This window comes from Diadema setosum, chromosome 1 (assembly GCF_964275005.1).
Source record: "Diadema setosum chromosome 1, eeDiaSeto1, whole genome shotgun sequence".
NCBI lineage: Eukaryota > Metazoa > Echinodermata > Echinoidea > Diadematoida > Diadematidae > Diadema > Diadema setosum.
In genome coordinates, this window is record NC_092685.1 from 51,071,017 (window position 1) to 51,085,101 (window position 14,085).

The window sequence follows — 14,085 nt, forward strand, 5'->3', positions numbered from 1 at the left end:
AAATCCTTGCAGATTACGCCCGTGGCTTAACGTCAATAGATATAATTTGCACCACTTGAGTAGATAACAAATTTTGTTAGCCGTTACTACACATCATACTTTATACAAAACTTGGATGGAGAGGTCTCCTGATGTGTAATGAAAAGAAAGATGATGTGCATATCTTTGTGATTATTGGATCATACCACATAAAATTTCATCCAGTTGTAGAAAATGAATAAGTAGTTTACGGGTGTAAAGAAATAAAGAAATAAACAATATAATTGTGTAATTTTGATGTTATACTCATCTAGAGTGCCATTAGCATTTCTGTATAGGACATATTATACATACATTCATACATACGTACAAAAATAATACACACGTGAGTGGAATTTTAGCTGTCGCTTCCCTTTCCCCAAAATACATTAGTTATCACATAAAATGCCACATGACATGCTTTGCTACAAAGTAGCAAACTGATGTCATTGTCTATAGATGTAAAATTTGAAACACGTATAGACATACCTGTATTTTCCCGATCTGGCAGGCACACAGTTCTGACGAAAGGGCCAAGCTCCGCGTAGCCATCCAATTTTAGAAGGCCTATGTCATTGAGGGGGACCTCATGACATATGTGATAGTTTTCATGCCAAATAACTTCGGCGACTTTAAACTCCTGTGATCTCTGTTGTCCCTCGTCTGTAATTCGATTGGTGATCCCTTGAAATACAGTGCAGATTAGACAGGCTTGTGACTTTAACGGGGCATTCCAGACAATCTACTTCATAAAATTTCACATTGTAACTCTACATAAATCAATGGTGTCATTGTATGAATTTGTGGATTTTGCTTTTGTGGTCCTTGAGCAGATCACCTCTGTTGCATGAAAAAGATGAAATCAATCACAATTGAGTTTTCAGAGACTTACATAATGCTGAATTTACTGACTTATGTTTGATTTCAACGTTTATGCAACAGGCCCAGAATAACCAATTTATACACTGCAGAAAGTTTGTGCTAAATATGAAACACCGAGCTGGTGTTAAATTTCTAATGCTCATTATTTTGTAGTGTTAGAGTCACACATCGGGGTATCACTTCAAAATGTTTTTTGAATAGGTACTTCCTATATACTTACTGTTCTTCTTGTTGATTTTTAACTTCAACAAGACAATCAAGAACTTTCCGATAAAGTACTTGATTTTGGAAAAAAAAAGAAGGTGTGAACACATTTACACCACAGTAACACCAGGTGATGTGGTCTCCTATTGACACTGGGTGGGTGATGTACCATTGACATTAACACCAGCAATATCAATTCAACACCATGTGGTGCCATTGTGGAATTAACACCAGCGCAGTGTCAAAAATATCGCCAGCTACAGTGTCAAATCAACACCACGAAGTGCAGGTGAATATAATTTCTACACCTGTGGGTGTGATTCTCTATTGAGACACTTTATCTATGTTACATTTAACACCCATGATGTTCAATCTTACACCGATGTTCTTGCAGTGTATAGTTCAAATCAAAGTACAAAACAAAAATCCATACATTATGTAAACAAAATATGCATTGGAATCAGTTAGTGCAACTATATATCCGCAGATTATTCAGAAGGTATACATTGTATGCTATTTTTTTCATTGATGTCAGATTTATCAATAACCTCTTGTATATCTTTATTACATAATACTCACAGTCAGAGTCATTCCATAGTGTATTTACGAATCTATGCTGTACGTAAGGATGATGTAATAATGTTTGAAGCAGCCTGCTCGCCGGTGTACGTGAATTAATGTTAAACAAGAACAAACAAATAAACCATTTAGAAAGCATTTAGAAAGCACAAATTAAAACTGCGTTCAACCGTCTTCACTGTCAAAATATCCACTACATTTCAAAGTACTTACCAAGAAAGACAGTAAAATCGGTTGCATTCGTCTCATTAATGCAGTGGGCGGCTGTGAGAACCCAATTTTTTGCGATCAACGTACCACCGCATTTGAAATGCTAGATAGGGAAGGAAAAATAGCAAATTTTAAAAGGGTTTCAATTACACAACTGTTGTCATGTCATGTTTCCTAAAATAAACCCTCTCCCCTCTCTCACTTCCCCTGTGCACCTCATACATTGTCTACTTACTATGAATACATGTAGGAGCCCATAAATCATCGTGTTTTCCAAACGTTTGGAGCAATCAAATGATTTACTCGTGTATAATATACAATACAAAATAAAGTACAATTTCATATACCATGTTCACGTTAACACATGCATGGACACTTAAGAGTAAAATCTAGCTTTCAAAACACAACCGATTTACGTTTTGATATAAGAAAAAAAAAGAGAATAGCTTGTATCCCTTGCATTTTTTTTTTCATATTGAAATATCTTGACAATTTCTGGCAGTCGAGGGACATGTAGGCCTGCCTCTGTAGTTGATGATCATCTATTTACCATTAACGTTGAACTTTCATCTAAGAAGACCTAAGGGAGAAATTCAAATTGATGACACCACTGCCTCAGCTAGTCTTCATGATGTGGCTTTACCAATACAAATTTGTATCACTCTTCAGCCAAAACATAAGAATCTTCCTTAACTTCTCAAGTCCGAATTCTATAACTACATAGGTCTATTTTTTTTTAACATTTCTGGCACTGTGCGGTTGTCTTCACGGCCGGCGCCATGTTCCACTTCAAGGTTTCATCGGCTGGCAAAATCGCTCTGGTACAACTTGCAATCGGCAGAAGCTTTACCATTTTCTTTTTGTTTTGTTTTTTACTTGTGCCACTTCTGGGGTTAAAAACAAACAAGCAAAAAAAAAACAAAAAGGGGGCGCCAAAATGATTACAGCCTGTAAGGATTTATTTTGAACCATTTACGAGAACTGTATCCCCCTTTTTCTTATTACATGTACCACCCCTCTACACACCAATACACCAGTCCACATAACATACCCTACCTATCACAGACACACCACACATCACATGACATTTTCCCCCCTTTTCACTCCTCACCCATTGGTCCCTATAATACTGAAAACATGCCCAAATCACCAAGCCGGCACCCCCCCCCCCCCCCCCCCAAACCGGTTGCGCCGGACCTGGTCTTATAGCAGGCCCTATACTGTTCATTGCAGTCCACCAGTACTCCTGAATCTACTTTTTCTTTCTCTCTCTTCAAGAGTATTATCAACCACTGCTCTACTATATGCTGCATATTAATTTGTGCTTTTTCAGTGCTTCAATAATTATGTAAAATGGTATTTCCATTTCTGTTCAAATAATCTATCAAAGCATTCTAGAGGCTTCTTTTTTTTTAACGTGAAGAAAACGACCCTTATCTATCGAGTCAAGTATTTTTGAATGGGACTATACTGCCTGTTCGCATTATCATGAAACCAAATGACATTCATAGAATCAATGGAAGAAACTGCAAGATGCATTACTCTTTACCCTTTTGTAAACCGCTGTGAGGCCCCCCCCCCCCCACCCCATTTCCGTTACTGTGTGTTGATAACTGAGATAAAACAACAAAACGTGCTATACAAAACACATTACCTTATTGCCGTATCTGTCATATTTGTAAATTGCCGCCATCCAGGGATATTCACCGCTACCAGCAGCACGAGATATTTTCAGCGCTTCCGTCTCCACAAAGTTAGTGCCAGCCTTCCCGCACTTACTGTAATCTGTTCAATGACAAAGATCGCTGGCCTAATAATCGCCTCATATGATTTAACATTACTTTAATATCCCCTTAAACAAACAAACAAACAAACAAACAAACAAACAAACAACAAAATACGGAAGAAATTTTTAACACATCGCTCCACATATCATGTACGAACTAAGACAGACAGTATACTCGGAGCTGCGGAACTTTGTGTTTGTTTGTTTTGTAAGTTTGTTTTTTTTTTTTTTTGGGGGGGGGGGGATGGGGTGGGGTGGGGGGAGTTGGGGAGCGTGTGTGTGTGTGTTTGTGTGTGTGTGGAGGCAGTGGGCCCGGGCTGGGGTAGTATTCGTGACTGGGTCAAGAGCCAATATCATGGTCAACCCCCTCCCTTGGCAGTACCATCGGAAAGACCTGGGCTTTGTTGTGTACTTTTTTTGAATTCTTTGTTTGATTTTTCTTTGATAACAAGGCGTACGAGAGGTAGTTTGCAGGCACAAACCCTTGTTGGTCGTAAAGGAGTCTGCGTGCGCCAAGACTAATACATGCACCACTGCACTGCAGCCTCTACAACACAGGGCCTATGGGACAGTGCCGGAGTGTTGCATGTAGTAGTCTTGGCGCAGAATCCTTTACGACTGACAAGGGTTTGTGCCTGCAAACTATACGAGAGGTGTTGTAGTGCCCCCGCCCCACTGTCCCTGCTTCTAAAGATGGTGATAAAGCTTGAACCATCACATAGCATGCCCATTGATTTCTGCATAGCAGTAGCGAGTACCCTATTTTTTCTTTTTCTTTTTTGACGTTGGACATTGTAATAAAATATTTCGTAAAAAGTCAGCACATTTCTAATCCCAATAAACTAAAATTAAGTTCTAGAAGAGTCATCAAATTTAGACATAGAAAAGAAAGCTACGGGACGTCGCATTCTTTCCCCTCCCAACGGTCATCACCATGCACGTTGATATTGTTTACAACCCTTTATAGCAATAGGATTAGGTAATGGTTGTCATTTTTTTTTCTGACAAACTGTTATAAGCAACTGAAATCGTTGCGTCTGACTGGCTGACAGCAAATTTTTGTCCGACAAGTTGGTCGGACGAAACGCTTCATGAAATGCCCTACACCCCCGGTCACCCATCGTCCTGCACTTGTGCCTTTCGGACTGAACAACCTTATACAATAACTTTTAGCGGAAAAGATGTTATCATGAATAAGGCATTGCTGACATCTCCTATGATTCTGAAGTCTGAAAATCATTGTGAAAAAAAAAAAAAACACTTTAATATCATGTCCGAGTTTGATGATACCTGTACTATAGACCGATTCAAGCAACTGTTCATGGAAGTGCGCCCTCTTAAGGCGACGCCATAACTGGGGGCCAAACAGGCCGGGTCGGGAAGCGCCCTGCGTGCGTGGCAAGGGTGCCAGCGGCAGCCAGTGCTTTTACCACCCGGCGCCAGCCGGCCAGCTAGCTATCTCTGGCGCTGGCAGCGATCGACGCATCTGGCTTTGTCTCAACTATAGTCTACATTTTTTTTTTTTTTCGCTAGCTGATTAAATACAAATAAAATTAAACAACTTGTACCGACTATGAGCGAATGGGTAGATGACATACGGCTGTAGCCAAAACTTGAATTTCAAGGTAAATATCGGTACGATCCGTGAATGTTTGTAGACTCTATTTCTTTGGCGATGACTTGGGTACTCGCATGTAAGCCCCGTATATTCACATTTGTGTAAGAGAATAAAAACCGCTGGGGAGAACTATGGCTAGGCGCAGGCAGACGTCTAGCTAGTAAGCCTAGACTGTTGACAAGTTAACTGATATAATTAGATACAATGCTGTGGATAAGAATCGTGAGCTAAATATGGCGCAATAAATTGCAAGCTATCAGTTAACTTAATCTTTTTAGGGCAGGCTTTTGCCTTTACTCAGGAGTGTCGGGCCAGCAGGGTAGAATCTGTCTAACGTTAGATCTTGTCTAGAAATCTAGGCAAGAGTCCAGACTAGATTTAGACCTATCGACTTCTAGAACCCTACATCCTATATCATTTTCGGTTGTCGATAACTTCAAGCAAGCCTAACTGAGTAAACCAAACGGAATATAAATCTAACCGTTAGGCGTTTCTATTAAACGATTACGTCGCCTGTCTACAACCCAAACTTCTACTGTTTTAGGTCTAGAATCTAAGTAACCTTGCATAACATCACGCTAACGCCTAATATTATAATCTACAAAAGTGATTTTTTAATCATACTTTCTTAGTATGATTATGAAACGGATATGTTTGTCACCATCCATGGTTTAACATTTATAAGTATCACTTTATCAAAAGTCAAATTCAGAGTTCCAGGCCAACATTGAATAGGCCTATGGTCAATTTAGTGCTGAACATTAAAGAAGTGAAAACAATATAAGAATTTAACGCATCTTGAAACATTTATTTAGCTGTAGTGTAGGCTGTAAAATGTTTGTCATAATAATAAAGTCTAGCCAGGAAGTGTATTCTAACTTTGGCAAGTAGGACACCAAGGATAAGAAAAAAAAAATCAGTGAATTATCAAATTCTTTGATCTAAACTTGTCTTCTAAGATGAACAACATATTTTACGAATATGCAGTGATAACCTAATTAAAATAGTTAATAGAGAATCTAGTAGACATAGTTTGTTTCGAAATCTGTGCATTTTTTATACCGTTGTATTTCACTTAATTGTCTTTAATTCTTGCCTTAATTTATCATGCGTCAGCGGTGTCTGAATTTCACACACTGCCGTGCAGCTTCCATTTCCATTTTTTCTGTTATTGGTGCACTCAGCAGCTGCACAATATGTTTTCCTGATCCTTCCTTTGAAGCTTTCATTGTAGATCAATATGTCTAAATCACTCATATCAATTTGTCTAAAAAAAAAGCATTAAAAGCCGCTGAATGACTTTTCCCACAGTGAGTAAACAATCACAATATTAGCGCGGCGGTCGTCGGCCGCGGCGCAGCGGCCAGGCCCGGCTAACTATGCGCGATGGGTACGTCAGGCTGCTGAGCTGCAAGTGCAACTCGCTGGGTAGCTAGCTCGCTTGAAGCCTCCGTTGGCCCCACCGAACTAAAACATAGTGGAATGCGTGTCCCTATTCCCAACATACACGAGACCGTGCAGCCAAATTAACGTGTTGCGTCGCCATCTTCTTAGGGCAATTTTTCCTTATATGGAGTGCACGCTTAGGCGCGATCAGACTGGGCCACTGGTACGCGCGCAAGCAAGAGTACGCCGTCCAGTGGCTAGTGATTATGACGTAACAATGCACGTTTGTATATGACAATGGCTTACGCTTCGGAGACACAGCCCGCACTCCATAACTAAGGAAAAATTGACCTAACAAAATGGCGGTGGTAGCAAGTTTTGGTGGCTGCGCATTTCCTGGGTGAACACGCATTCCACTATGTTTTAGTTCGGTGGTTGGCCCCCAGTTATGGCGACCGTTATAGCGCCGCTAGCGGCGGTAGGTGAATAGGTCATCGAAATTGAATCGGTCTATTCTGCCGGGTTTGACCCTGTATTTACTAAAGCATACTGGAAAATAATAACAAGGGTGAACTTCTGTCAGAAAAAAAAAATGCTACGTTTCGATTTTGATGTCACACATCGCATTTGAGCTGGATATACGAGAATAACGTTCTGTAACTTCAACACAAAGATGATTGTGCCCATTGGCAGTAACAGCATCAAAACCTAGAGACATATTGATCTCACAGACCTCCGGTTCTTTCTTTGTCTTCCCTTTCTCTGTCGTCTGCTTCATTCAAATGTTTTTTGGGGTGTTTGTTGGAAGCATCCTGCAGTTATTATCACACAATTCCACACCATGCTCACGCAGATTTTAATAATTTGCACATGTGGTTGTTATTAGTATGATGTTTCATGAATATATTTGGAACATTAATTTCCATGACAACAGCTACCTCAGTTTAGTCCGATTGCAATGAAAACTCTAACAATCTGGTTGTTTGAATGTACTCTACTATTAAACCGGAATTCGAAAAGAAAGAGGAAAAAGAGGAAAATGGGATTAAAACTTGGGAAGTCACGAAGTTGTGATTCATTTTTTATTTTTCATTTTTTTTAAAGCAACACAGCTCTGAAAAATTGATATTTATGCAAATAAGAGCTAATGATGTCACCAACGCACAATTATTTTCCATTGATCGTACATAGAAAAAAACACATACACAGAAAAAAAATAATACATTTCGATTTTTCTGCTGTAACCTTTTAAAAGATAATGTTACTCCTGGCTGACTAATAACTTCAACATGATGATGAATTAAATATATAAGTAATTGAGACTGGGCTTTATTTGCATTTTACCACGAAAAAAAAAAAAAAGTTGTTAGGCGGAGATATTATCACCTCACTTGTTTGCATATTCACAATGACTGCCTAAAAAGTGTTTTGTTGAAATTAGCAAAACTATACACAATTTCATAACATTTAATTAATAACCTTAATTTCTATTTGATTTTGATGAAATTTTCATTGTTGAGCTTATGAAATTATCCTCTTTTGTATCTGTTCAACTATTTTATTCGTAGCTAAATTCCTAGCTACGGGCCTGCAAATCAACTCTGGCATGACATGGACGATCAGTATTGAGAATCCAGTACGCACCTCTTTCAGTAGTGGTGATATTGCGTACGGTCTCGTCGAGTTTCCGGTAGTCCTCCAGATAAAAAATGTGATGTTTATGTGGCACGGAGGCGATGGCCGCCAGTTTCTCTTTGTTCACCTGTGGCCCCAACCCGATGCAGTGGATCTTCACAGCATGGTCTCGCTTTAGTTCATCGGCAATGTAATCCGGTTTGCCGCCCATGTTGTTCATGCCTGATACGTGCCAAGTACACAGACACACACAAACACAGAAAAACACACACACACTCACACACAAGCACACACACACGTACACAGACATAAAGACATACAGACATAAAGACAATATGAAAGACCAGTTATGACGGTCTGGGTATCAAAATCAGAATTTGGGCCTAAAATTGTTTTACCGTCCATTTTTTTTTTCTGATAAATTTCTCCTATTTCAAGGTTGTTGAATCCAAATCTGGATGATACAATTCTTGCATCATGGAGCTTTTGAGATATCAAGATGGCCGCCAAAACGGCGGCCAAATTTGAAATTCCTATGATACTTGTATTTCCATAATAGCTGGTAAAAAAAGAAATGACACAAAAATTAAGTTTTACTGAATTTCAAGGGTGTGAATCAAAATCTGGATAATGCAACTCTTGCATCTTGAGGATTCAGAGATATTCAATATGGCGCTCAAAAGTTTTTTTTTTTTGTATATTTCCTTTTAGATGATGAAAAGTGAAAAAGATTTGAAGATTTTAACCTATTTAGAATTTGCTAGTAAATCCGAATATAGATATGCAAATTTTGTATCCCTGCTTTGAGATATCCAGCATGGCCGACAAAATTTCAGTTGTAATAAGTAGGGGAGCCTATTTCCGTTTAAATTGTTAAAAAAATAACAATAATTAGATGGGTTTTCCCTATTTTGAGGTGCAGAAACCGAATCTTGTTGATGCAACTCTTGTACCGAGGAGGATTCTTTTTTTTCAAATCCAAGATGATTGACCGCCAAAAATGGAAATTGAAAAACAATACAATTCGATAAAGATGGTGTTACCCTTTTTTTATTCGAGGATGCCGAATCCGGAATCTAGATGATGCAACTCGTAAATCCTTGATGGTTTTGAGATATTCAAGATTTTTGATGGCAGCTTGAATATCTTTAAAAAAAAGCTTAACAGATTTGAATTCAACACCCTCAACAGGGTAACGTTTACATTACGTAATACGTATATAAAAATTCAAATTTTTGGCGGTCATTTAGGATGTCTCAAAAAGTCCAGGGATGCAAGTTTTCTATTGTTCATCCAGATTTGGATCCAGCACCCCCGAAATAGGTTATAGCCATCTTTTTTTTTTCATGTTTTCACCATTAATAAGAAAATATAATTATGGGAATTTCAAATCTGGCAGCCAACTTGAATATCTCAAAATCCTCAAGAATACAAAAGTTGCATCATCTAAATTATTATTCTCAAAAACGCGAGGGATGTGAGAGTTGCTTCATCCAGATTCGGATCCAGTACCTCCAAAATAGGTTATAAACATTCTCTTTTTTATGTAAGATCATGGCGATCAAAATAAGGGAATTTACACAAAATATAAGCAAAAACTAAAACAAGCAGTATTATGTTAAACTAGCTCATTTCATTTCATTTCATTTCATTTCATTTATTTCATTTCCAACAACATTTTCATACACAAAATAACACAACATCAATGCAATGTAGTAACAAAGAAAAATACGTGAAGTTGACAATACTACGCATCACAAAAGCAAAGTAAACAATGAAAATTGAATTGAAACTAAAGTTGCAGGAAATGGAGGAGACATGCTAAAAAGCTAAGCTTGTATTTTGCAGTCTCCTCGTGGACAAAAAGAATAAATAACATCAAAAAGCAATTAGCTAGACAAAATATAAAAGGTGTACAACACCTTTTATATTTTTTTTTTTTATGCTCGGTACGTGCATGGACCTACTACACATGGACTACGAACGGAGGTCTTCCTTTTGATCCCATCATCACCACCGCCACCTGATTATGTGCATCTTAATGAGTACATTCAGGTGTCTGGACAATAACGATTGTTTGATCATGTATAGTAACTAACAAAAGAATCGTTTCCCTCATTTCAGTCTTGTTTCGCTGATGTGTTTTTTTTTTTCAGACGGAAATGTCTTTGAATAAATACAGATGATCAGCAGCAAAAGCTGAGAAGATGACAAATTTTGTGTCAAATTTAAAGATGGGTAATTGCTGATCCGCACTTTTTTTTCTTTTTTTTTTTTTTGCCCACGCATAAGACCTTGCCTAATGGCAAGATATACCTGTTCTCTGTTACCATCTCTTTTTGCTCTAGAAAAAGCTGCGGAAAGCGAAATATTGATACATGTATCACATATGACAATCATTCTGCCAAAATGCTAGCTTTCTTTTAAAAACTGCCTGCTTCTCCCAAGCGAAACTGTTTGAGGCATGATTTCCTAACATACACCACAACTGCACATTCACTTTACTTGATTTTTGTGAGTTATTTTCTTCTGTGCTTGTAGTTTTAGATTTCTCGAATCTCCGTCTTATTCTTCTCCAGGCTTGCTGGCGGCGACGATGATTGGATCAAAGCAGTGAAGCATGTTGAAAATGTCTTCGTGGCGCTTTTGAGATGTACAGGGACATGAATGAATTAACGATACGATGAATGTCCTTGTATATTAGATCCATTGTATAATAAGGGACATTCTCGTTATGCTCGTGTTATGTTTGCCGAAAAAAAAAACAAAGAATGAAATAAATGAAATGAATGAATGAATGACATTCCATGCACGCGTGTGAGCGTTAACGTATTTGCTTATTTTTCATGGTAAAAAGGTCCAAAAGATTATGATTACGACCCACTCAGGAATATTCTGGATACACCCCTGCTATATTAGACACTATTATGGGCCTAATTCAGATGACCCGGGGTTTTTTGATAATATTTTTGATTTGGAACGATTTGAATGTCAGTCAATAACATAGGGAGGGGATTTTAACTGTGTATTGGATGTTAATATTGGTAAGAAAGGTGGGCGTTCAGTTACTCATTTTCATTCAAAGTGTTATGCAAGAATTGTCATTAATTGACATGTGGTGATTTAAGAATCCTTTGAAATTTAGGTATTCATGGCGGTCAAAATTTTTGCATCACACTATTCAGTTTCTCAAGTGAAATTTTGTGATAATGCTACAAGGCTATGAAACTGATCATTCAGCTGTTTTTCAAAGTAACAAGGTGTCGTGGATTTTGGGAGTTTAATGTGTCTTTATTACAAGATGAAACATATACTTCTTTGATTCGAGAAAATATACAAATGATAAAAAATAACCACTCGCAGGAAACGAATCCAAACATGTTTTGGGATTATCTTAAATGTCATTTAAGAGCAATAACTATTAAGTATTCTTTTCAGAAATCTAGGGAAAGACGTAATCACGAGAAATGTTATCAAATAGACTAAAAATTTTTAGAAGCACACATTTCAATTGATTCGGATTCTGATGTTCAAAGACAAATTGATGAATGTAAACAAGAAATACAACATTTTTATTAATTTAAAACAGAAATTTATATAATACATTCAAGGGCAAATTGGGTTGAATATGGAGAAAGAGATTCAAAATATTTTATCAATTTAGAAAAAAAGAAATCGGCGTTTAAAAACTATAACATCTTTATCTAGTGAGGATGGTGCGAATCTGAATTCCATGAAAGACATACTGAAGGCTGAGAAATCATTTTTTTTTCATTTTCATTTTTGTTTGGAGATCTTATATGCCACTGAAAGCCCTCCCATTGTTGATTTCAATGGATTTAGACCATTAAATCAAGACAATTTAACCCCAAATGATTGAATGATTTGCAATTAAAATGCGAAGGCCCAATTTCTATGCAGGAATGTATTGACGCACTCATAACTATGCCCAATAGTAAGACCCCTGGAGTTGATAGTTTTCTTTAAGAATTTTATAAGTCTTTTATTCAAGACCTTGGTCGTTGTTTGATTCAAAGTATTCACCAATCTTTTGTCCATAAGAAATTAACACTTGATCAAAGGAGAGGTGTTATAAATCTCATTCCTAAAAAAGATAACGATTTATTACATTTAAAGAGTTGGCGACCGATATCAAGTTTGAATACAGATTATAAAATTATTGCGAAATGTTTGTCCCTTCGGTATAAAAAGGTTTTGCCAGAAATCATAAATCATGATGAAACTGGATTTCTTCCAGGGAGATATATTGGAGAAAATATTCGATTAATATTTGAAAGGATTGATTATACAAATAAGACGAATATTCCCCTGGATTTTGAAAGAGGGCCCGACAAATTATAATGAAATTTAATTTTTCAAACATTGCATTTTTTAAAATTTTGGGCAAGATTTTATAACATGGATTGAAATATTATACACGGACATAATGTCTTGTGTTGTAAATAACGGTCACGCTTCTGAATTCTTTCATTTACAACGTGGTGTTCGTCAAGGGTGCCCTCTAAGTCCGTTACTGTATATTTTATGTAGTGAAATGCTTGCAATATGGGTTAGAAATGATTTCAACATAAAAGGTATTAATGTTTGTGGCCACGAAATTCTTATTAGCGCTTACACCGACAAAACTATTTTTTTTATCTTGTCTGTAGAACAAGTAAAATAAAAACAGGTAGTCTGGTTTAAATCATCAATTTGTGTAAATGATAAGATGATTTTTTTTCAGTTTTTCATGCAATCCTCTTAGAGTGGAAAAAAAATTATTGAAAAGAAATCAGCAAATGATAATAAAATAAAGACGCAGCAAGAAGATACGATATATAATTTCTTCAAAAGAACTAAGATATGTCGATATATACACCGAATATTATGTGATAATATGTCTAAACTACCTAAATATGAAAGGGAATGGGAAGAAATATTTAACCAAAACTTAGATTGGATTAAAATATACAATGTTCCTTATGTATGTACCCTGAATCAAATACTTCGTTATTTTCAGTATAAAATTCTGCATAGAAATATTGGTGTTAACAAATTACTTTTTGCAATGGGACTCTCTGACATACACCTCTGTACTTTTTGTTCGAGCTCCACAGAAACAATTGCACATTTGTTTTATTGGGAATGTGATGTTACCCAAAGGTTTATATTGCTCAAGTACAGGAAATTATGTTGCAGAATCAAACTCATACTACTACTAGAGATTTTATACTCAGTTCTACTGAAAACTCAAAGTGTTGCAACATGGTATATTTGTATCCAAAAAACTTTATATTTTCTGTAAGAAAAAAAACCATCATATTTTAGCCAATTTCTGTCAATTTTGAAAGCAAGCGAAGAAAGTAGACGAAGATATGTCTGAAAAAAGTAAAGGTTTTGAATCTAATATTACTTGGAATCGTATTTATATTGTTTAGACGTTTTGTAGCTGTCTGTCAAATCTTGTATTTTTTGTTTTTATTTATTGTATGTGACATTTATTTTATACCTGAAGGCTTGAGTGAATATATATTTTTTGTTAAAAAAAAAAGAATATTTGAATATGACTGGGGGAAAAAGAGTAAAGAAGAACTGAAATGAAATTAGAAAAATCAAATAAAGACAAGTGTAGAGGTACTAAGTATTTTTGTTTGATCCAGAGCAAAAAAGATTGAAGAAGGAGAAAAATCCTTGAAATGATTTTTGAAGTTAGAAACGCAGAATGCTAAGAGAAATAAGATTAATGCTGTTTTGAAGAAAGACAAAG

General features: G+C 36.6%; 1 protein-coding gene across 1 annotated transcript in view; it reads right to left on the minus strand.

Moving 5' to 3' along the window:
- Nucleotides 1-14,085, minus strand: part of LOC140231965 (complement factor B-like) — a 56,602-nt gene that overhangs the window by 16,983 nt on the left and 25,534 nt on the right. Inside the window, exons 12-15 of the mRNA XM_072312118.1 lie at nucleotides 8,328-8,540; nucleotides 3,548-3,678; nucleotides 1,897-1,996; nucleotides 508-702 (exon numbers count right to left, since the gene is read on the minus strand). Coding sequence (XP_072168219.1) covers nucleotides 508-702; nucleotides 1,897-1,996; nucleotides 3,548-3,678; nucleotides 8,328-8,540 — 639 coding nt within the window. The remainder of the gene's footprint in view (nucleotides 1-507; nucleotides 703-1,896; nucleotides 1,997-3,547; nucleotides 3,679-8,327; nucleotides 8,541-14,085) is intronic.